Genomic DNA, 23,304 nt, shown 5'->3' with positions numbered 1-23,304 from the left:
GCTTGATCTTCTGTTCTGAAAAAGTACACAAATACCATATTAGAAAGCGGGGTAGGCTATCCTGACCACTTGGCCCTTGTGGCTGGGGGGAGAAGGGCGGGGGGGGGTGCTCCAGAGGTACCCCCGCGAGACCCAAAATGAGAAAAAACAACTTTTTCAGGTGGTCACAACGGTACTCCTAAGGGAGTCCAGTCGGACTGGGAAAATGAATTCCAAATAAATAAAAATAAATTAAAGTTGGTGTCTATAGGGGAGCTGGCTACTCGTGGGTCTCCCCTTTATAGCCTGCCAAATCCAGGGCTTCCCATATGTTCTCTCTGTGTTTACCCAGAAGAGATGTACCCAGTCATTCCTATAAAAGCCCGGTAACTTTAGGTTGATCAGGCCATGCTTCACAAAGTCTAAACCCACGCTTCTGTAAAACCTATGCATTTCGATAAGCAGCTTGCTCGTGGATTTCTCCACTGTGCTATGCAACAATGCACCTCTCCATTCGAATCATGCGATAATCTCTGACTGCATGACCCTACCAGGAGAGCAACGCATCGCTACTGCGTTTAGCTATTTCTTCATGATTTCCAGCAGTCAGCCCTTGTCCACCATCCACAAGTCTTTCTGTCCTTGATGAATCACCACAAAGTCTGGACTCCAATGTTGAACAACCACATTCTCCATGGTGGGGACTAGCTGCCCAACCTCATGCCTAATATGCCAATCCACTTTAATACTGTCTGGGCAAAGCTTTTTCAGGTCCACGAATCACTCACCTCTGTGTTCTTTCACCAGGGACAGTGAAGTAAGTGCCCCGGAACTGCTTCGCTGGTCATATATATGGGGGTGGCGGAGCTGCCTTTGGTATTCCTTTTACCTGGGAGTGACTTATTAGTATGTTGCCAACCTCTCTTGCCCAATCTGGTGGTCCTTCAGAGCATCCCTTTTGGCATGCTGTACTTGTGCCTTCCCCATGCCCTATTAGATTCTGTGTGGGGGTAAGTGCTTGGCCTGCTCCAGTGCCATTTTGGTGTTGCAAAACTTCTCCTGTGCCCTCGGCCAGGCTACAGGTCTTTAGAGCCTGCTTCGACAGATGGGGCCTGTGCCTCCAGACTGTGAAGGAGTTATAGACCATTCAGTCAATCTGGAGACTTGTCTATCCACGTAGTTAAGGCCTCTTAGCAATGAGCAACTGAGCAAAGACTTCACCTGTGGCATACTGCAACACTGCTCCGAGCGAGTCTCCGTTCTTCATCTTAAGGTAACTAGGCCCCTGCTGAGAAAGGGTGAGAGTATAGCAATGGTGTCACAAATAAAGAGGACAGAGAAACATAATTGAGACAAAGTTAGAGGGGAAGACAAACAGAGAAGAGCAAGAAGAGAGTCAAACAGAAAAATAAGAGGGGTGGTAGACAAACGTACAACAGAGCAATACAAAACAATAGGAATACAGTTTGAGGGGGATGACTTGTTAAGAGGGAAAGAGAGGTGCAGGAGACTTAGTTGACAGAAACAGATGGGAGGATGTTGAGGAGATGGACAAAATGAGAGGGTAAATGGATAAAGGGCTGAGTGGTGGAAGACAACAGAAGGGAAAGTAAGGAGGAGAGATAACAAGAGGGCTGAAAAAAGCTAGAAAATCAGAGAAAAGTGAAGGTGAGGCATATGAAGAAGAGAAAAGTGCAAGAAGGTGGGGAAAGAGGATGGATAGAAAGTGGAGAAGAGCAGGAGGAAAAGCAACTGTGAGTGTATTAGACGGTGAATGAAGGGAGTAGGGCAAACCCAGAATCAGAGAAGAGGAAGGTGGAGTGGGAAAGTGGAGAGGCGGTGTCCTCAAGTAACCCCTTTAAGGGTACTCACCCAGGGTTTTATTTTTTTGGAACTCACCGGATGGTAATCTTGAACTCTAACACTGGGACACTGCTATTCAGTGCCCAGTGTATGTGCCACTACCCCTAAAACATGTTAAAATTGGCCTAAAACGTAAATTTTTAACTTTTCTATAACGCCACAGTATTCGGTGCAGACCTTCACCCATGGCATGGAGAATTAGATGCCATTTTTAGACTGGCAGCTCCATAACAAGCTTGAGCACAGTGTATTTCCGAGGTCTATTGATCCAGGCACTATTACAGTGGATGGTTTCTGTTTTGCATACTTACTAGGATGAATGACCTGTACTAGTACCGTCGCTCATTATTAAGTGGTTTTCGAGGGTTTATACCTTCTTTGTCGTCCTGAGGTTTTCAAAGCATATATGGGTCAAAGCGCAGACATTGACAAATTATATGCAAAAGAAACAATTGATTGACGGAATGCTGGATAATGCAAACATTCACCCCCAGTCGCAAGGATCTTATGGGAACAGTCCAGCCCTAACTGCCAAGCCAGGTCCTCCTTTGACCGGAAACAAGCATACTGGAACCGGTTTCAGGGCATAACCCATCATTAGCCAGGCTAGCTTGAATCCAGTGGTGTAGTGAGCACGGGACCCACGTCTGGACATACTCTTCCCACTGAGGCGACATATGCAAAAGAAGCAATTGATGGACGGAATGCTGGACAATACAAACATACACCACCAATCACGAGGATCTGGGTTTAATCCATCATTCTTTTGCTCACCACACCACCCCAGTTTGGAGACAGCCATATGCAAATCAGTCTTGACCCTGTTCCTTATGGGAACAGTCTAGTGTTAACTGCCAAGCCAGGTCCTCCCTGGACCGGAAACAAGCATTCTGGGACCGGTTTCAGGGCATCACCCCTCATCAGCAAGGCTAGCTTGAATCCAGTGGTGTAGTGAGCACATGATCCACGTCTGGGAATACCCTTCCCACTTAGGGTGTGGGTCCCGTGCTCTCCATGCCACTAGAGCCAAGCTATCCTGGCTGATGAGGGGTGAAACCCGAAACCGGTCCTAGTATGCTTGTTTCCAGTCCAGGGAGGACCTGTCCTGGCAGTTTGGGCTGGCCAGTCTCATGAGGCACAGGATCACGACTGATGTGCATATGGCTGGGTTCAAACTGGAATGGCATGGTGAGCAAAAAAACGATGGATTTAGGCCCAGATCTCTGTACTGGGGTGAATGTATGACATTGTTCTGCATTCGGTCCATCAATCTTTTTGCAATTGACAAATTATAAGCTTGATGCAGATTTGTAGATTGATTTATGAGGCAAAATAAGGAGTTGAAAAATTGCCCTCTTTTGACTAACTTTGAACATAATAAATCACAGGCTCTTATTGACGGAATATGTTGTACATGGTTTGGTTGTGATCTCACTTTCAAGAGCACTGCGCCAATCTCACCGTGTGGAATACCCATATGTAATGATGCTGCCTGAAATATTTTTGGTTAAGTGGTGTGTTGCTGTTAAGTCACTACACTATCTGTTAAGGAGGATTCTTGGACCCCATACTAAATAATTTGTACTTAAAAATAGGTATCTTCCCTGCAGAATCTTTCTGTAATTATATATTTGATAGGCCCAGATAAGGAGAGCTACTGGGTCCACCTTGTGTATATTTAAACTTGTGGACTGTAGAACCTATTGGGTCATCTACTACCATATACTACAGTGGCAGTGAAAACATGGCTTCTGGGCTTATCCTGTGTAGCCTGACAGCAGCAGCTTGAACCCTGCTGCACAGACCTGTCAAAATCACCCTTTTGACGAGTAGGAAAGCAGGATTTTAATAATTAAATAAGTCACACATAAGTGAACTATGTCTTCCACAAGGTAGGTTATCTAATATTTAAGAGTGGAACATGTGTGACATTACAAATTGAACGTTCCCCCAGTGACTAGGCCCAAAATGACATCACTGGTCAGGCTGTAGCTGGCACATGGTAAAAGACTAAGTTAAGATTATATATTTAATAACTTGAATTTTAACAGCTACAGACTTTTATCTTTAATGAAAATCCCATCTAATGGTAAAGTCATATTTCCCATATATTTAACAAAAATCAAACTTTTTGAAAATTACCTTTACCCTACCTAGAAGCTACTGCAGGCTAATTTGCATTTGCTCTCCAGCAACTACCCAGCCTAATACTTAGTCTGAATGAGGTGTGAAAGAGGTGGAAAATTCCTCCCAGGAGCTACACAACCTGAATGGGCAAAGATGACTCCTCTGAGCTCTGCCGAATATGCAGGTTGGGGGACTGTCAAACCCTGCCTAACCAGTCTGTCTGAGCCACATGTAACATGTTGGCGCACTTTGAAAGGAGAGAACAGGATGCCAAGAAAGGAGAGAACAGGATGCCAAGACAGTTCTTGTGTATCCCGTCTGGGTACTGTCAGACCCTGCCTTTGTGTTACTAGACTTTTGCCTCCTAGTTTGTTGTGGGAACAGGGCCTGCTGCAAACTGGATTCTTGTGTTAAGTGTGGGAGGACTCTCAGGATTACCATAGTACACTCCACTCCACACCCAAAACCCACAGAGTCCAAGTTTATTGTGGCTGAAGACTTTCTCCATTTCGAAAATAAGCTGGTACCCTGCAGACAGACTTTGGACCTGGAACTACTGAAAATGTGGGTAGGGTTGGCCCCGAAACTCTTACCCACTTGGTTAGGGAGTGGGTCACTCTCACCCACTAGTTGGTACCATACATAAATGTGGCACCCCGAATAACATTTTGTGGACCTACAGAAGAGGACAAGATCTGCTGTCTGACCGGAGAAGAGATATGCATCAAGGACAAAGAAGTTGACTCAAAGGGTCAGTTGATTGACCTCCTTTGTGGCTACATGTACACAAGAAAAGCTGCAAGAGGCATTTTCTTACAATTTACAGCTAACCCATGGCAACCTGGGCTGTACTTTGCTGGTGGCCTCTGCCTGGCACTCTCTGAGTTCCTAGGTGCTCCTCTGAGGCCTCCGATGGGGTTAGAAGTGTTCCCTTGTGTTGGCTTGGCACCAGGAAAACGTTTGGAAACTGTTTAAAACTTTTGCTTCCGAGCCACGCAGACCTACCATGAAAAGTACCTGACAAGCAGCTCCACAGAACTCAACTGAATTTCAGATTTGTCCCCCTGAAAGGCTCCAGCATCTCTGAAAAAATGACAGTCTTTCTGTTTTAGGATTTAAAAATGTTTTCAGGCAAAATCTTCTAAAGTACCAGACCCTTAGTGGAACCAACCTGTGTCAGGTTTACAACCTGCAGCTCCATTAAGGCAGCCACTATTTTAGATTTGTCCCGCTGAAAGACAACTTCTTTGGGGAAAAAATTAAAGTCCCTTTTTGCATTAGAACTTTGAAACTTTTCCAAACTTTTTGACTTAAACTCTCACCAGGACCAATCTAGCTCCATTGCTGTAAGTTTCAAATAGCTCCTAAGTCCCGATTTACTGCCTCCATAGACAATCGCAGGCGCCTTGTGGTGCTATTGTCACTCAAATCTCTAAAAATTCATATCTCCGGTTACCCTTATTGGAGTTTTGGTTTCATTTTACTCTCAACATCTTCCTCTTTATTTTTGGTTGTGTACTTTTACTACCTTTTGTGTGACTTTTTCTAATTTGTATGCATTGCTTAAATACTTTACACATTGCCTAAGACTGCATCCTGACTGCTTTACCAAGGACTGAGCATAGGATTAAATCCGGACTGCATTTCCAAGGATTGAGCACAGGTTCATTTTAATGTGTGTGGAATCTAGCAGGTTGTGGCTTTATAATTGAAGGTGGACACTTGTTCACTTCAAATAGTAATCCACTGTTCTACAGGAGGAAAATGACAATGCAAGAGAGGGAGGAGGGGCGGTCAAGGAAAAGGAATGAGAGTGTGAGTGTAGTTTGGCTAAATGGTGGAGACAGGTGAAAGGAGTTTGGCTGAAGGGTGGAGAGACTGGCTGACACGATCAGGTCTTATATGCCAAATATTTTCATTGTCTGTGTTTAACCTTCAGGCTGTTGTAACTCTTAAGGGCTCTTCTACATAATCACATTTCATAAAATCGTTTCCTTTCAGATCTTGTTTGTGCGGACACAACTGCCTTGGTGCACTCACAATAGAGTGTCTCTCAAAGTATCATATTTAGGCATTGACTTTTCAGACATAAAAACCTCAAACATGGAAATGTCACAGATAAGCAAACTGAAAACAAGGCAGCACAGAAGACAACAAAAACAAAGCCTCCCTATGTAGTGGTTCAGTTTCTGCGGCGCAATTGCTGTTTTTCCTGCTGATATATATATATATATTTAATGACCACCCAAACACAAAGCTACATTTCTTACCAACCTCAGGGTGTCGTGCTCAGGAATATTTCACTTCTACGCCTCTTTAAAGGAAGCATACTAGAAGATAGCTGGATACATAATGATTCAGTCTGGCTCTTCCTTACCATGGTCATATCACAGTTTGATGATCTGCTTTCACTCAACTGAACTTGGTAAGATAGTACATCCTTATGCAAACTTCAAGCTAATCACTTGCCATGCCTGAAGAAGTTCAACTTGGTCAGGAAACCTGCACCATTAGATACCTCCCTGTGCTCTTTTCCTAACTTCCTCTCGATTTCTGAAACCTTTACACCCTTCAACAACATTCTAACCACAGCCCTTGACCAAGAAACCATAGCCAAAGGTTATAAAGTTAAATCTCATAAATCTTGAAATAAATGGTTCTCTGATGCTTTAAAAGATTGCAGACTTACACTAAGACAGCTGGAACACAAATGGCGTGCCTCTCATCTGACTAATGAAGCACTAAGATACAAACATCAACTGAAAATGTGTAAACAAATTCTTATTTAAAAAAAAAGATCTTTGCAATCATATTGGATTTCTCCACAACGGCTAGATAACTATTTAAGACATTTCAGTCTTTCAGTGCACTTATTTATACGTCCTCACGCTTTCTTCACAAACATTTTGTGATGAGCTTGCACAGTTATTTATTCCAAAATTCAGAAGATCTATGGAGGAATCAAGAATATCCAGTCCCCTCTTTGTAATGCTTCCTTTTGTCTAAAATACTCTCAATACTTGACACACTTGTCCAGCTTTACTCCTACCAACCATAAATAAGTTGCAGCCATTCCTAAGGCTCGCCGGACTATCTCTGCCTCTACAGTCTTACTCCCAACCTTTAGTTTCCACCTTGCCAAACCTCAATCTGCCTCTCTCTCACAGATCTGTTTTGAACAGATCTGTGGAAGCAGGGTTGACTGGTTCTATTCTAGCATGGCTTGCTTCCTTTCTGGAAGAACCGACGCCGGCTGTGGCATGTCTATTTTACTCATCACTCCCTACCGGTCAGTTGCAGGGTGCCAATGTTATTTACCATCTACGTTCATCCTTAAGCCCAAATTATCTCATCCTTTGGTGGTTGCCGTGCTATCTCTTACTCTTACCATTCACAAATGGTTGTACCCCTAGATGGTCAAGGTCCCCATACAATAGTTAATTAAACTGAGCACCTGTCTCACGGATGACTAGTGCTGAATGACATCTAATGTGCTCAAACGCAACGCTAACAAATCATAATTATGAATTGGCAACAACAAAGTGATGGCAAAACACGCTCTGGCGTGTATGTATGGGAATGCTCAGCCCACTCGCTGTCCCATACACAAGGTCAAATCCCTATGAGTCTTCTTTGACTTGCATCTATTCTTTCAAACTCAGACTAAAGCTGCAACATCCGTACGTTAATTTTCTGAAGCAGCTAAGGAAGTGCTTCATTTTTGCATCACCAACTGTGTGCACAGGTTGTCCCAGCCTGTACCCTTTCCAAATTTAATTATTGCAACATCTTTTATTTTGACCTACATATATTCCCTCAGACTCAAAGAATCAAAAATGCGGTTGGTCTGCTAGCCTCAAATTAAAAATGATAACCCAGGGAAGAATCAATCTGCACTGGTTAGCAGTGAAAAAAAGAACAATTTTTAAGACCCTCTGCCTTCAAGTTAGCATGTTTTTTTAATGAAACAGAAAAGTCAACACTTGGCTAGCGGTTCATGCACAATAACCCAGTAAGATGTTTCTGTTCTAGTTCTCAAATACGGCTTTCAAATTCTCACTTCAAATGCTCTACATCTGATCACCGTGACATCTGTTTACCTGGCCCTCTACTTTGGAATATTTCCCTCAGTACATCAAAACATTTCTATCCATCTAGCTTTTATAAGGGCTATATAAATTAGTTTTTCATCGCTTTGTCTTTTCTCCATTTTTAATGCTTGCTTACCGTTTTTAGTACAAAACTGCCTATGCTGGTGAACAACCGCTTAGCAAATGAAACCCAATTCCAAATGCCGACGTGTTAAAATGTGTCATTAAAACCAAATAATTACAAATCTAATGTTACATCTCGTTTTTAAAGTAAACAACTTCAAAGTAACACTTTTTTTAAATAACGGACTATCTTTCATATTTCTGGATTTTATTTATGTATTTTTTAAAGAAGTGAACTATTTTCAAGGGTAGGGGCCACAGTTTCCACCTTATTTTGGGGTCTGGGGTTTGATAGTGCAGCTGCCAAACAGACTTGTTCTGTTTAATATACTTAGGTTAGTTCTTAAGTACGCTCCTTTCAACCACTGGCTTTTTTGACCCGCCTCCTTCAGCCATTGATGTGCTCCAGATGTTATCTTAACATCTTGGCTCAGTGCAGAAGTGGCTTTCTGTCCCACCTGAGTCTACTGGACATTAGGCTGCATCTTTTCACTGTCAACTGAGTGTTTGCACTGCACTGCACGAGGGACTATTTTATACCTGAGGGCAGGCCGGTCAGCGCCTCGCAGCTTGTTCCCACTTCTTCCATTGGCCTCTTGAGCACACTTGTGGTTGCTCGATCCTATCCCTTCCTCCTTCCCCGGCATGTGCCTCCAAGTTCCTCCCGCACCTCCATCTTGTTCCTCTCTCCAGCTTTTCCATGTGTTGCTCTTCATTCCTCCAGGACCTCCCTCTAATTACTCCTACCTGCCCCTCTCCCATACCCCAACACTCCTCCTACCAGCCCCTACCTTTCGGGCGGCTTCTCAATGGTGCAATCGAAACAAAAGTCAATCTGTAATAAAGGCCCCATCGCCTTCATTGGATTTGAGTTTTTCTGTGTGATATGAAGGTCGGGTGGCAAGAAAGCCTTTGTTATAGCTCTTCTTTCGTCCTAAAAATGACTATAATGTAGGCTCTCTTGCCATCTGACTTAGTTTCATTCCGAAACAAAAATCTATTTGCAATTACGGCAAGGAGTTTTCCCTATAGTCTGGGTTGAAGTGGTTTTAGCCACTATTAATCTGTGCACGCTGTTCCTCACTACCCATCTGCAACCTCTGCACAACCATGCAACAAACGTGACCTAATTTACAGAGACAAAAGCTCACTCCTGCAGGTATGGGCAGAGATGGTGGTGAAGACATTTCTTCCAAAATCCTATGCTTGACCAGCCTCCTGGTTGAGGACCTTTGAGTTCCTGCAGCTTTCCAGATAAGTTCTAGTCTGTTTATTTTTTAAAATATAAAATAATAGCAGAGCACAATAACTATAGTGGTAATTGTTTTAACCGTTTTTCTTTTCTACTTTATCATTTGTTTGATCCTAGTACACTTGATTTTAGTAGTTTCTCTTATCTGTCCTGTTGAGGAAACAGTATTTTTTGGGGCGTGGTGGTAGCTTTCCCTGAAATGTAGCCAGACCCGGTCCTCAATCCAGCTTCAAATTTACTGCTTCTTCTGAACTCCTCCAGTTTACATCCCAATCCAACTCAACACAATCTTGGGAGGCCTTCTGGCTATCTCTCTGCATAAAGATGTGCGCCTGGAAGACACATTATACAGACTGTGAAGGTTCATCATTGGTTTATTTTCTTGTCACAAGAATAGAACTTCACAAAAAGTGAAGCCATGGGCAGATTCTCCATAAAACGAGAACAGACTTGAAACAATTGAGATAAAAATACTTGTTTGCGTTTACAGCAAAAAAATGAGGCACCAAAAGTTGTTGACTAATGGAAGAGACAGTAAAAAAAAAATACAACCTTTATTCTGTCAAGGAACAAACTTGAAGGGAAGAGCCCATTGCACCAGTATCCTACTCACAGGAGCTGGAAAAACAGAATCTAAGCACCTATTGCACATCATGTAAGACACTCCAATCCTAGCTTTAGGTTCCCCATCAGTGAATCCCAAAGCTTGAGCGAAGGTGCCAAACAGGATGCCACTCCTATTTTCACATAGGCAGAATGAGAACCCTAAGGAGTCACTGATCCAGGTATCCATTTCCAAGGTGTTAAGTTCAGTTAGTGAGAGATTACTTAGAGGTTTGGGTGTCTGGTGTAAGTGGCACAGGCTACTTCATCTCATATTCATAATACACTTAGCAAAGCAAGAACGTTGTTTGTCAAAGCCAGGACACGCACACAGACATTAGCCAGTCTAAACAGATTCATTTATGGATTCATTGATAGTGATATAACACACTTCGTTTGATTTTCAGATTCATGTCTGGATTGTTTTTCTATGAATACAAAAATAGTAATGGGCAATGCTTAAACTAATCTCTGCCACTGCTAATTACTTGGATCAGCATTCCCAGTCCATTCTTTGTAGCCACCTCAAACAGGAACCAGCCACACGGAAATCTGCCCTTTTCCTGCTTTCGCTGGAACTGCATGGTCTGAACTATCAAGCCAGGCACCCTTTGAACTAGAAGACAAGTAACCCCAACCAGTAACGGCCTAACTGGACCTCACCAGTATGGTGCAGTTTGGTTCCAGCGGCACAGTCATTAGTGCTGGCACTGCCCATGCACAGCAGACACTTGTAGTTATTGGTTAGAAGGGCTGGACCAAGCGCGTGTACCCTTTATGACCATTAGAAACCGCAACACTTGCGTACAGAAGAATGTAATGGCGGTAGTGTTTTTATTTAGCAGACGTGTTTGCACTACATGTGTCCAAAAGACATCTTAGTGGTTGAAGTGTCTGAATTCAGCAGAGTTTAGCGGTTTAACAGCCTTTGTTCAGCATACTTTAGCTGTTTGTCTGCCAGCATCCACGAGACATTATCAATTCAAATGGCTGCAACGGCTGTGTCCAGCAGACATCAGCAATTTAATATATAAGTATGCACACATTTGCGGTGGCACCATATATGTCCAGCAAACAGTAAGAGTCGCACTACCAGTACCCCACAGACCAGCATTCGTAAATCAACTGCCTATTTCCACCATATAGTTTAATATCTGCGATGCTTTCGTCCAGTAGACATCAGCTGACAGAAGCTTGTCTGGTACTGGTAGACTTGATAGGGCAGACTGCCTCTGCTTAGCTGATACTTTTAGTGGTTGAATGGGCTGCATTCATACATTAGTGGTTGCGCCAACTAGATCCAGCAGGCATAGCTGTATGTATCGCCCGCATTCACTAGGCACAATGGTTGCACTGCCTGTGTCCATCATACATCTTGCAGCAGCTGTGCAGCCTAGGTCCAGCAGAAATGAGCAGCTGCACTGTCCGAGTCTGACATTAGTGGTTGCTCTGCGTGGGCCAATCAGACATTTCAGCTGGAGCTGCCCCTGTAGAGCAGACACCCATTTTTGTGCTGTTTGGTCCAGCAAACAGCAGTGTTGATGCCTGTGTTCAGCAGGTACTAGTGGTTGTGCTGCTGCATCCTACGAAGGATGCCTTTTTAAAAACAATGTCCAACAAGAGACATAATATCTTGTGATGAGACAATCATTAAAAAACGACCAAGTGTAAAAAGACAGATACACAATGCCCTTTCAACGCTGGCCCGCTCAAGATCTGAAACGAGACAATAAGCAAGATCATAACTGTTTCTCTACTCTTCTAACTCGCCCTCCTCCAGTGATTTCTCTCTCCATCAAAGAGCATTTTAACCAACAACACGCCTTCCTCCTCACCACACATCCTTATCCATTCTTTGTTCATGATCACCACCTCCTACTCCTGGTACTTTTCAAACATCCTTCCTCATTGTCATCCACTCCCACCTCCTACATTCTCTACACAATTCTCTGGCCCCGCTCGTTTCTCAAGCTCTCATCCCCTGCACTCCTTCTCCCCACCATAAACTAGTCTAGTGATCTTACGGCTCAATCTATGGGCTTTAGCTTAGTCCTCGAGTTCCTCACTCCTCAATGCGCTCTCCTTTGCCTAGTCATAGCTCACTCACCGCTCTTTAGCTCACTTCATCTCCATTCTCTCACTTCCAGTTCTATGATGACCACCCCTCGTCCTTCACCCATGTACTCATTCTTAATTTCACATTTTCTTCCTACCGTGGTTCTTTCTTATGTCCGTGTTCTCACATCCTCCCTATCTTTCACTTTCTCATGATGCACTCTTACTTACCCTCCACATTCAGCCATCACCCCCCCCCCCCCCACAAATATTGCACATAATTAACAGGTACCATGAAAGATGAAAAAGTAAGACACATGAAAGCCATCACCAAGCCTTGCTGTTTGGAGTTTTGATGCTCCTCTAGCGTCCTTGGAGAGCCACTGCCTTTGGTATGGCTTGATCCTGCTAACAAATTACTCTGGAAGTGTACGGAATAAGGGCGCTCTTAAGCTGCCCTTCCCACGGGCATGTCAAGACTCCCATTAATGCCTGTGGGCTCCAGCTGTCGGTACCTGCCCTTGCTGGAACGCACACAGTTTGTTCTGTGATAAACAATTCTCTCTGCCCCAGTGCTGTTCTGCTCCATCCAAAAGCTACTTTGCAGTACGGATTAGGCAGGTTCGTGGGCCAGCACGTGCGCCTCAACCCAAAGTCGCCCATGAGCAGCATCCACAAGGACACAGCTTCAATTCCTGTGCATAGGGAGAAGACACAAGCTAACAAAAGCCATGGGCAATCACCAGGAACAGTCTCTCGACAAGACAGATATCCCCAGGCACTGTGCTACCTCAGGCGGCCGTCAGCCTTAACAGAACCAAGTTCAGCTTTGGGGTCCGGGGAGAGGCTGCTCCAGCTGGATTCAATACAGGAAGGAAGTAAGGAGCAGCTGGATAGCCCCGATGTGCACAGGTTGGCCACAGACCAGAACCTGCCCACACAGTCGTCCGTCCAGTCCTCCAGTGCTCGACCCAGTAGCTCTGCTTTGTGCTTTGAGTCCTGCTCGGCCTTGTCCCTCCGGGGCAGGTTCAGGACTCCACTGAGCCCCTGGAAACTCTGATCCATATACTCGTTGCGAGGAGGTCCTGCATGCAGCCAGCTGCTATCACCTGCAATGACGAAAAGGTAATAGGTTATAAAAAAAAATGCATCTTCTCCAAGAACACTATACAGTGAAGGACAATTTTAGATTTCTAGATGTGTGTTTTAGTTAAAGCAACAAATGAGAACACAAATCACAACTACATTTAAATACATGCTGAACTGGGGAGAGGAGTTGGCCTACCGGCTAGGGCGGTCGACCTCGAATCTGGGGAACTGGGTTTGAGCCTCGGCAATGACACTGAACATCCTGTGATTTTGGGCAAATCACTTAATCTCCCCGTGCCTAACAAAAATGAATGTGTCCTGTAATGCAACTGGTGCTATGTAAAGCGCTCTGATACCCGATTCGGGTGAAGTTCGCGCTATATAAAACTCTGTATTTAAAAAAAAAAAAAATGAATCTGTGTTCACACATACACCGCTGTGTCCTCACTGAAAAGTTGATTTTTCGATGGCAACTCCATCTCAAGAGAAACATTAGAGTAACCAATCTATGCTCAGTCGGTATGCTGTGTATATGGTGGGGGCGTTAGCGCTGTAGACGAGGCAACTTCCAAGCTCTATGCTTGTCACGTACCATTTTGATAGGAAGGCCCATCTGTATTAGCATAACTTCTCAAATACAAACAACAGGGAAAACCCTTTGATAGATCAGGCCCTACATCAGCCGCTAGTATGCAAAACCAAGAAGCACATTGGAGTAACATCCTTCAAAACCACAAGCCTCTGTAGTGAATAATACCGTACAAGACCATGAGACACCATAGGCAACAAACTCACCAGCCAATGTAGAGAATACAATGGGCAATATTGATCTAGACACTGATGAGCCTTCTTAGGTAATATTGACATAGTAATGTTCAAGTGTTGAGAAGTGCAGCTTACCTTTAAAGATCCACGGGAGATAGTTAGCAATACCGCTCTACAAAACCACCAGCTTCTGCAAACCTATGTTGCACCTAACATCTATGTCAGAAATGTGTGGCAGCATTTCTCCCATACTGTTAAATCAAAGTCAAATTGAACTCAGTAAAAATGATGAGTTGCCCAAGGTGCCCCCTGCCAAATCTTGATGAGTCCTCACCTTTTTTTATAGGTTCCTTCCGATGGAAGTTCAGGGGTGCTACTAGAAACTGAGTTTCCCCCACAGGCTCCCAAAAATGCAGGATGCGAACGCTCCAGACCCCAGGCCGCAGCGGAAGACTCAGAGACGGCTTGTACTGTGTGAACTCTGCCTCCACATCCACAGTGATGTCATAAGACGCAGCCACAATGTACGTGGGGTCCACCCAAACCACCGTCACTGTCAGGTTGGCACCTCGAGACCACTTCTGCATGGCCACAGGCTCGTCAAAGGGCCCCATAAGCCCACCAAAATTCCGGAAGATTCGCTCTTTCGGATCCCAATCTGTTCCAACCTGCAGGAAAATAAATAAAACAGACTAGGAGTCACTTTTTCATCAGGATTGGGAGAGGAGGCGAAGCCAGGAGCTGCCAGGCAAAGGGAGGGAACCAAGAGCTTACAGTCTGGTTGTGAAAAATAAATGGTTGTTATATGGCATAAGTAATGGCATAAGACGAAAGGGTTATCGGGTGCTAACTGAATATGCCTTTTGGGGCATGGAAGAAAATGCATATGGTTAATAGGGTTGCAACCTTAGGGCACAACGTGAAGGCACTTAGGTGTGTGTGGTAAAAACGCACAAGTCATAATAGGAATGTATAAAATGAAGTGAGGAGTGTGTGCTGAAACAGAAAAAGGGGCTGCCCAGTGGGAGGGTTCAGAGAACCAGCACATTACTGAAAAAAAACACCTTTTAAACAACAATTAAAAGCTTTTTGTAAGGAAATAGTTACTTCTTTTCCACTTTTCAGCAGAAAAGGGTGTGCACACTCTGGTGCCAAGAATGGCTGTACATTGGCCTGAAGAACAAGTATGCACTGGACTACTTCTTGACTGAAATTCATCGTGAACACTGCCCACAGTTTTGGGAGGGGGGGGGAAGGGAAGAGAAAGAATAAAGAGAAAGAGGCAAGTGAGGGGGGATACATTTAATAGTTTTTTTTCGATTAAGGGGTGGCTACAGAGAAAGGGTCTTACAGGTGTTCGCACCTTATGGAAGTGTGTATTACCAATGAAAAGGAACTTTCAGTGGCATTTCTCTAAACTTAAAACTGTTCAATATGTAGCTTTTCTTACCATAAGACAGCCAGAAAAGGCATCGGTGTTTGATGGGTTGAACTACAACTCAACAACATGGGATGTTACCAGGACATTCAAGTATGCCTGTAATTCACGTGATTTTTAAAAAAATCATTTTCCAGCAACAGCATTTCTGGCTCCAATCCAGTTTAGTGTCTCAGCTTTCAAAGGAAGATTAGCTTAAGTGAATTCTCTTGTTGAGTATTTTGTTGTGGAGGCTGTAAACAATGATGAATGGCCCTCGACCCAGAGAGAAAACTTGCTTTGGCTCAACTCCACTCGTGCAAATATAAGGTCATGTTCCTGAGCCTGCACGGTGAGTCTTTATTATATGTTTAGTTTATTAGTCAATTAAAACCATAAACAAAATCACACAGTCAGTGACCCAGCCCTGAGATGGTCTCAGAAGGAGTGATGATCTCGGAGTTCAGTGCTGCAGTAGCTTTTCGAAGAACAAGTTACTTACCTTCGGTAACGATGTATCTGTAAGAAACATTAGTTAGTTAGATTCCTCACCTTAGAATATCCCCAGGCGTCAGGCTGGATCCGGAAAGATTTTTTGTCAGCAATACCCCTTGCGCGTCGCTACGCGTCGTCTGCGGCTCCGCGTCAAGTCGTTGGCGTCGTGCGCCGGAATGACGTCGGAGTACTTAGATGCCGCCCTCGCGCGCAGACGTCAGTTCTTGTACATAGCTTTACGCGCCAGGAATGCAGAGCCATGCAAGACACAGACACTGGTGCCAAAAAATCTAGGGCCTTAGAAAGGATAGCCTTAACCCTAGATGTCGGTTCGCAGAACGGGGAGGATGGGTGGGGCGGTGAGGAATCTAACTAACTAATGTTTCTTACAGATACATCGTTACCGAAGGTAAGTAAGGAGTAGTTTCTTTTCTGTAACTCCAGTTCTGTAGTAGGGGTATCTCTGTGATAGTCATAATCTAGTGAATAGTCCCGCCCATGTGCGTGGACCCCGGAGCAATAAAAAATAATCTCTTAAGGTGTCAAATCATGCAGACCTGCATCCACCTTTAAGAGAGAATTTAATTTAAAGACAGATAATGCAGCCTATACCCACAGGCTACACTGTCCAGTACTTCAACTAGAATTCCACCAACATCCACAAACAGCACTGCCTGTCCAGCTTTTCTCCACACAGGAAAAAACCCTGCCTCTACCAGCAAAAGCCTCTGGAATTATAGAGAGGAAGGAATGGACAGACAAGCCCCATAGGCTGCCATTATGTGGCTGAGAACAGGATACTGTGCCTTTAAGAAAACTTTCCAGATTTCCAGAACTTTCCCAGTATCCCAGAATGCACAGCAGGTCCCTTCTACTTTCAGTTCTTTTTGAAGGCGTAGCACGCCAGACCTGTAGCATTCCTCACATGAAGAATTATCTCTCCACCGGGGAGGAGGGCGGGCGCTTATGACTATCACAGAGATACCCCTACTACAGAACTGGAGTTACAGAAAAGAAACTACTCCTTCTGTAGTAGGGGATCTCTGTGTATAGTCATAATCTAGTGAATAGAATGGCAAGCCCATCCCCATACAACAACGGCGGTGGAGAACACACAAGACAATACCACTACTGTGCGAATAAATTTCGCAGCGAAGCCTGCCCAACCTGAACATCTGCTCTGGCATCCGTGTCCAGACAGCAATGCACAGCAAAGGTATGGACCGACTTCCAAGTGGCCGCCTTGCAGATTTCTGCAATCAGAACATTACGCAGCAAAGCCGTCGTGGCAGCTTTGCCCCTGGTGGAATGAGCCTTAGGTTTACCCCCTAAGGTCTTATTAGCCTTTTGATAACACAATTGTATGCAGGACACAATCCACCGAGAAATAGACTGCTTAGAGGTCGCGAGACCGGTCCCGACTGATCCATAATTAACAAACAATTGGTCTGACCAACGAATCAGATAAAATTTCAACACCCTCCGAACATCCAGGGAATGGAGAGACCTTTCCGCTGGCGAAGAGGGATTCTGAAAGAACGTAGGCAAAGTTATGGTCTGGTTGACATGAAAATCAGAGATAACCTTAGGAAGAAATTTAGGGTGAGTACGCATCACAACCTTAGCAGCATGAAAGACAGTATAAGGTTCTTGACAACATAATGCCTGAAGTTCACTCACCCTGCGGGCCGATGTAATGGCCACTAGGAACGTCGCCTTCCAGGATAGGTGCTGCAATGAAGCCTTGTGAATGGGTTCAAAAGGCTCCTTCATCAGTCTGGACAGCACCACATTCAAGTCCCAGGAAGGCGAGGGAAGTCTGACAGGAGGAAACACTTTCTTCAAGCCTTCCAAAAAATCCTTGACCACAGGGATCTGAAAGAAGGAAGTCTGTGAAGGGCATTTCCTGTAAGCAGTCAAAGCAGCCAGATGAACCTTAATGGAATGGAAAGTAAGGCCAGACTGCGCCAAATGCAAAAGGTACGGAAGGATGACATCTTCCTTACATGTCGTAGGATCAAAGTTCTTGGACTTACACCAGATACAGAACCTCTTCCACTTATAGGCATAAGACGTCCTAGTGGAAGGCCGTTTAGACTCCTTCAGTATGTCCATACAATCTTCTGGCAGATTCAGATGGCCATATTGCACTATTTCAGGAGCCATGCTGCCAAACTCAAAGACTAGAGGTTGGGGTGCACCGTCCGCCCCCCGAACTTCGTGAGAAGGTCCGGCCTGCACGGCAACCGTATGTGAGGAAGGAGAGACCGGTGAAGTAGGTCCGTGAACCACCACTGTCTGGGCCATTCCGGGGCGATCAGGATCATCCGCGCCCTGGACTGGGACAGCTTGATGAGCACTGCCGGAATCAGGGGAATGGGTGGAAAAGCGTACAGAAAGCTGTTCGACCAATCGATCCATAACGCATTCCCCAGCGTACCCCGCTGGTAGTACCTGGATGCGAAGTCTCGGCATTTTGCTGTTTTCGGCGGTGGCGAACAGCACTACGTCTGGAGTCCCCCACCTTGCGAAGACTTCTCCTAGTACTTCGTCGTTTATGACCCATTCGTGGTTTTCCTGAAGCAGCCTGCTCAGTGCGTCCGCCTGAGCATTCTGCACCCCTGGCAGATGCGTGGCCGTAATCGTCAGTCCTCGGGCCAGAAGCCAGTGCCAGATCGCCTGCGCCTCCTGCGACAGAGTGCGCGATCTCGACCCCCCTGCTTGTTGAGGTAATACATAGTGGTTGTATTGTCCGTCTGTATCAGCAGCGAGTTGGTCTGGAAGGACGGCAGGAAGGCCTTCAGTGCCAGGAAGACAGCTCTGAGTTGCAGGAAATTGATGTGGTACGTCGACTCCAACGGGGACCACGTTCCCTGAATCTGCAAGTCCCCGGAATGCACTCCCCAGCCTTGGAGAGACGCATCCGTCACGACACTTTTCGTGGGAATGTCCTTGTGGAAGGGAACCCCCCTGAGGAGGTTTTCCGCCGAACACCACCACTTCAGAGACTGAAGAGCATGTAGAGACAGCCGTATCTTGTCGTCCCAAGAACCTGTCCTCTGATCCCACTGATCCTCCAAGCCCTCCAGCAGTGGCCTCATGTGCAGCCGTGTGTGAGGAAGATACATGATGCCATCGATCCCAGCAGCGAAGACACCTTCCTCACTGTTGTCGATGGAGCGGTCATAAGGGCCTGAGTCTTCCGAAGGAGTGACAATCGTCCCTCCTCCGAAGGAGACACGCTTACTGACAGCGTAGAGATGGAGGCCCCCACGTACTGTATGCACTGGACCGGCGTCGGGACAGACTTGGACATGTTGACGTGCAACCCCAGCTTGTTCAAGAGAATGCACGTCTTCAGGAAGTGCGCTTGCGCTTCCGAGAAGGAGTTAGCCTTGATCAACCAATCATCAGAGACGAGACCGGCCCCACCGTTGGGGGGGGGGGGGGGGGGCATGATTATGAGAACTCGAGGCTTTCGAAGGATCGAAGAGTGTCTCCCCTCCGAAGGGCACACAGTCGTTGAGCCAAGACAGACCTCGTGAGGTTGGTGCAGAGGCCCAAACGAAGTAAGAGAAAGAAAGTCCGAGTGAAATGCAGGCGCGCTACCTGAAAGTAGCTGCCTTGATCAACCTGTCGTCCAGAAACGGATAGACAAAGACACTGTTACTCCCATATGCGCAGCCACTACGTCCTAGCGTATGGAACATTCCGAGGTGTTGGCTTCAGGCCGAAAGGAGGCACAAAGCAATGATAATGGTCGTTGCCCACTGTGAGAAGCAGGAACTCGCGATATTTTCCCCGCCAGGGGTACGTGAGAATCTGCGGCCTTCAGATCTAATGCGCATAGTCAATCTCCCTGATGAAGTTGAGGGGAAATCTAATGCAGGGACCTCCACCGGAATTTATTACTCTTTGACCCCACGAGGCGGCTTGTCGCACGCCGAACACGGGTCCAAACTCGGTCATGTCTCCCTGGCACACTAGAAGGAACAGTGAGTACCATCCCTTTCCATTCCGTCCCAGAGGGGCCGATTCTATCTTCCTTTACTGGAAGAGGGTGGTGGCCTCCTTCTACAACTCGCGCATGGGGCACGATTGAGATGGAGGGAGCGCTGGAGGAGAACTGGAAGAGTCGCATGACATTCAGCACTTGAATGATTCAATGGCGGCCCGAGACCGCAGAAACAACATCTGGGAGGCATAACGCCGCTGGAGAGGACGGACGGCCTTAAGCCGTTCTCCATGCCCCTCCCAACATACAGCCTTCAAAGCCTCTGCATCGGCCTTCATGCGGGCCACCTCGCTATCCGCATGGGAGCACAAGAGTTGCGGCAGAGAACGGAAGATTGGAAACACACTGCTGTGCCGCAGGCCTCAGAGATGTCAGACGAAGACAAGTATGTTGCCGTAGAACAAAACCATGGCAATGCCCGGGTTTCGCCTGAAGCGAAATATCTGCTGCAGAGCCGAAGAATATATATATCCGCAACCATCATGCCCTGTAGACTCTCCCTGTCTCTGGGCAGGAGATCCACACTTTGGAGAAGGAACTCACACAGGGATTTATCACTACGGCCCAGCAAGAGGTTTCATCTGTAGAGTCTTACACCTCACTGATGTCAACTATTACAGGAAGCTCCGAAGCCAGAATCTACTGGCCGGTGACCGTGTACGAAAGTCAAGTACCACACACCAGTGAACAACCCGCTAAGGGGGCAAGTCGTAAGAGCAGGAGAGCACCTCTCCTTACTCACGTAAGAAGCATCCCTGCCTGACCCGAGACCTTCCAAAACGGTGACGACGTGACCTTATGGAAGACAGCAGAGTCCATGGGACCGACGCCCCCACACGAGACCTCGTGCTAGGGACATCAAGTTTCCCAGGGGGGGTCGGGGGGGAAATCGCCGGCTGAGGAGCCATAGGCCCCTCGGTGAGTGGGAGATGAGCCGGAGAGAATTCTGCGGCATCCCCGTGGTATCACCAGTGGGGGCGGAGCAGGAGGCGACCTAGATGGTGAGCCGGTACGCAGACACTACTAAACAAAGGGACCAAAGTCCCTCGCTTCTGAGCGGACCACGTGTAAGTAGCCCCGAACTCCGAAGGGTTCCTCGGCGTCCACCCCCAGTTCAGCGTCGAGAGTCGACGTTGCCAGGAAAACGAAGTCCCCGCCTACGATGATAGGCTCACTACGGAGGGAGGTCCAGAACGGGACCTAGACATCGAGCGCCAGTAATGACCCCTCAACGTCACCCATGACATCCCCATTACTGCGACGTCACCATCACTGCGACGTCACCACCACAGCGGTGTCGAACCTTACTTCACTGCGCCTCGACGTCGAGCCCTCGACGTCGAGCCCTCGACGTCAAGCCCTCGACGTCAAGCATCACCTCGACGTCAAGCATCACCTCGACGTCAAGCATCACCTCGACGTCAAGCATCACCTCGACGTCAAGCATCACCTCGACGTCAAGCATCACCTCGACGTCAAGGTCTACTCCTTGACGTGGGCTTTTTCTTGGGTCGACGGAGAGCATTAGGTGTCATACCTGCTCTCGACGTCGCCGTTCTCGATGCTGACCGGAATCGCGCTGTTCTACAGTCCCGTTCCTACTGGGGAAAGCCCCCGAGGCCACAGCATGGGACGTGGTAGAGGACCTACCCTCTCCTTACCCAGAGGCTGAAGAAGATGCCTAGACAGGTGTCAAAGACATAAGACCCAGGCAAGCACAGAAGACAAACTCTGTGAGCTTCAGCTTTGGCCTTTACGTCCTACCGCAGTCAAAGCACTTGTCAGATTAAATAGAGACAAGAAACTGCAGAAATTCTGCCAAAAAACCACAGCAGAATGTAGACAAAGGCCAAAGACGTCGAGTGAAACTTCAAAATCCAGAAAAAAAAAATGAATAAAAGCTCAAAAAATGAAGAGCTAATGCTCCAGGGTCCTGCTAGCAGGAGCCGGAAAAAAGAACTGAAAGTAGAAGGGACCTGCTGTGCATTCTGGGATACTGGGAAAGTTCTGGAAATCTGGAAAGTTTTCTTAAAGGCACAGTATCCTGTTCTCAGCCACATAATGGCAGCCTATGGGGCTTGTCTGTCCATTCCTTCCTCTCTATAATTCCAGAGGCTTTTGCTGGTAGAGGCAGGGTTTTTTCCTGTGTGGAGAAAAGCTGGACAGGCAGTGCTGTTTGTGGATGTTGGTGGAATTCTAGTTGAAGTACTGGACAGTGTAGCCTGTGGGTATAGGCTGCATTATCTGTCTTTAAATTAAATTCTCTCTTAAAGGTGGATGCAGGTCTGCATGATTTGACACCTTAAGAGATTATTTTTTATTGCTCCGGGGTCCACGCACATGGGCGGGACTATTCACTAGATTATGACTATATTCAGAGATCCCCTACTACAGAACTTGTTCATCTGAAAGAAACATGTTAGTTAGATTCCTCACCTTAGAATAGATACCCCAGGAATACCAACCCCGGTGGTGGGTCTGTGAACCAAGATCACACCAGAAAGTCCTGGAAAACAGAACGGCCAAAGAAGCCATCTCTCCGGACTTGGCTGTCCAGGCAATAATGCTTGGCAAACGTGTGCAGCGAGGCCCACGTCGCCGCCCGACAGATGTCCTGCAAGGGAACTCCCCGTCCCAGGGCAGTAGTCGCCGCTGTGGCCCGGGTGGAATGAGCTCTCAGCCCTACAGGAGGGTCCTTTTTAGCCAAGGAGTAACAAGCTTTTATACACAATACGAGCCACCGCGAGATGGTCCGCTTGTGTACTGCCCTTCCCTTCTTAGCACCCACGTATCCAACAAAAAGCTGGTCGTCCACCCGGAACTGTTTGGTGCGGTCCAAATAAAAGGACAGCGCCCGTTTTGGGTCCAGACGGTGGAGCCTCTCTTCCTCTTTCGAAGGATGCGGAGGCGGAAAGAAGGTGGGCAACGTGACAGATTGCCCGATGTGAAAGGGAGTCACCACTTTCGGAAGAAAGGAAGGACTAGTCCGGAGGACAACCTTGTCCGGAGGAACAGAAAGAAAAGGAGGCTTAGACGATAGAGCCTGGAGCTTACTCACCAGTCTAGCCGAGGTGATAGCTACCAGGAAAGCAGTCTTAAGAGTCAGAAGACGAATGGGACAATTGTGAAGAGGCTCAAAGGGAGCGCACATCAGAAAAATCAAGACTAGATTCAAATCCCACTGAGGCATTATGAAGGGGACAGGAGGAAACATGTGAGTAATGCCCTTAAGGAAACGAGAAACAACAGGGGATTTGAAAAGAGAAGGCTGATCAGGAAGCCGTAAGAAAGCAGAGATAGCTGAAAGATAACCTTTAAGCGTGCCCAGAGCAGAGCTCTGCTGGGCTAGAGAAAGAAGAAAGAGAAGAAACTCAGAAAGAGGGGCAGAAAGGGGATCCACAGCCTTTGCTGTGCACCATGCCACAAATTT

The 23,304-nt window shown here is 46.5% G+C and overlaps 1 protein-coding gene across 1 annotated transcript in view; it reads right to left on the bottom strand.

Annotated features, from left to right (window-relative positions):
• Positions 1–9,793: 9,793 nt before the first annotated feature.
• XYLT2 (xylosyltransferase 2) overlaps positions 9,794–23,304 on the bottom strand; it is a 101,836-nt gene continuing 88,325 nt past the window's right edge. The window contains exons 10-11 of the mRNA XM_085617097.1: positions 14,282–14,615; positions 9,794–13,202 (exon numbers count right to left, since the gene is read on the bottom strand). Coding sequence (XP_085473223.1) covers positions 12,880–13,202; positions 14,282–14,615 — 657 coding nt within the window. The 3' untranslated portion in view covers positions 9,794–12,879. The remainder of the gene's footprint in view (positions 13,203–14,281; positions 14,616–23,304) is intronic.

This window comes from Triturus cristatus, chromosome 7, assembly GCF_964204655.1.
Source record: "Triturus cristatus chromosome 7, aTriCri1.1, whole genome shotgun sequence".
NCBI lineage: Eukaryota > Metazoa > Chordata > Amphibia > Caudata > Salamandridae > Triturus > Triturus cristatus.
Note: the sequence above shows the minus strand (reverse complement) of the source record. Positions and strands in the feature narration are given on the sequence as shown.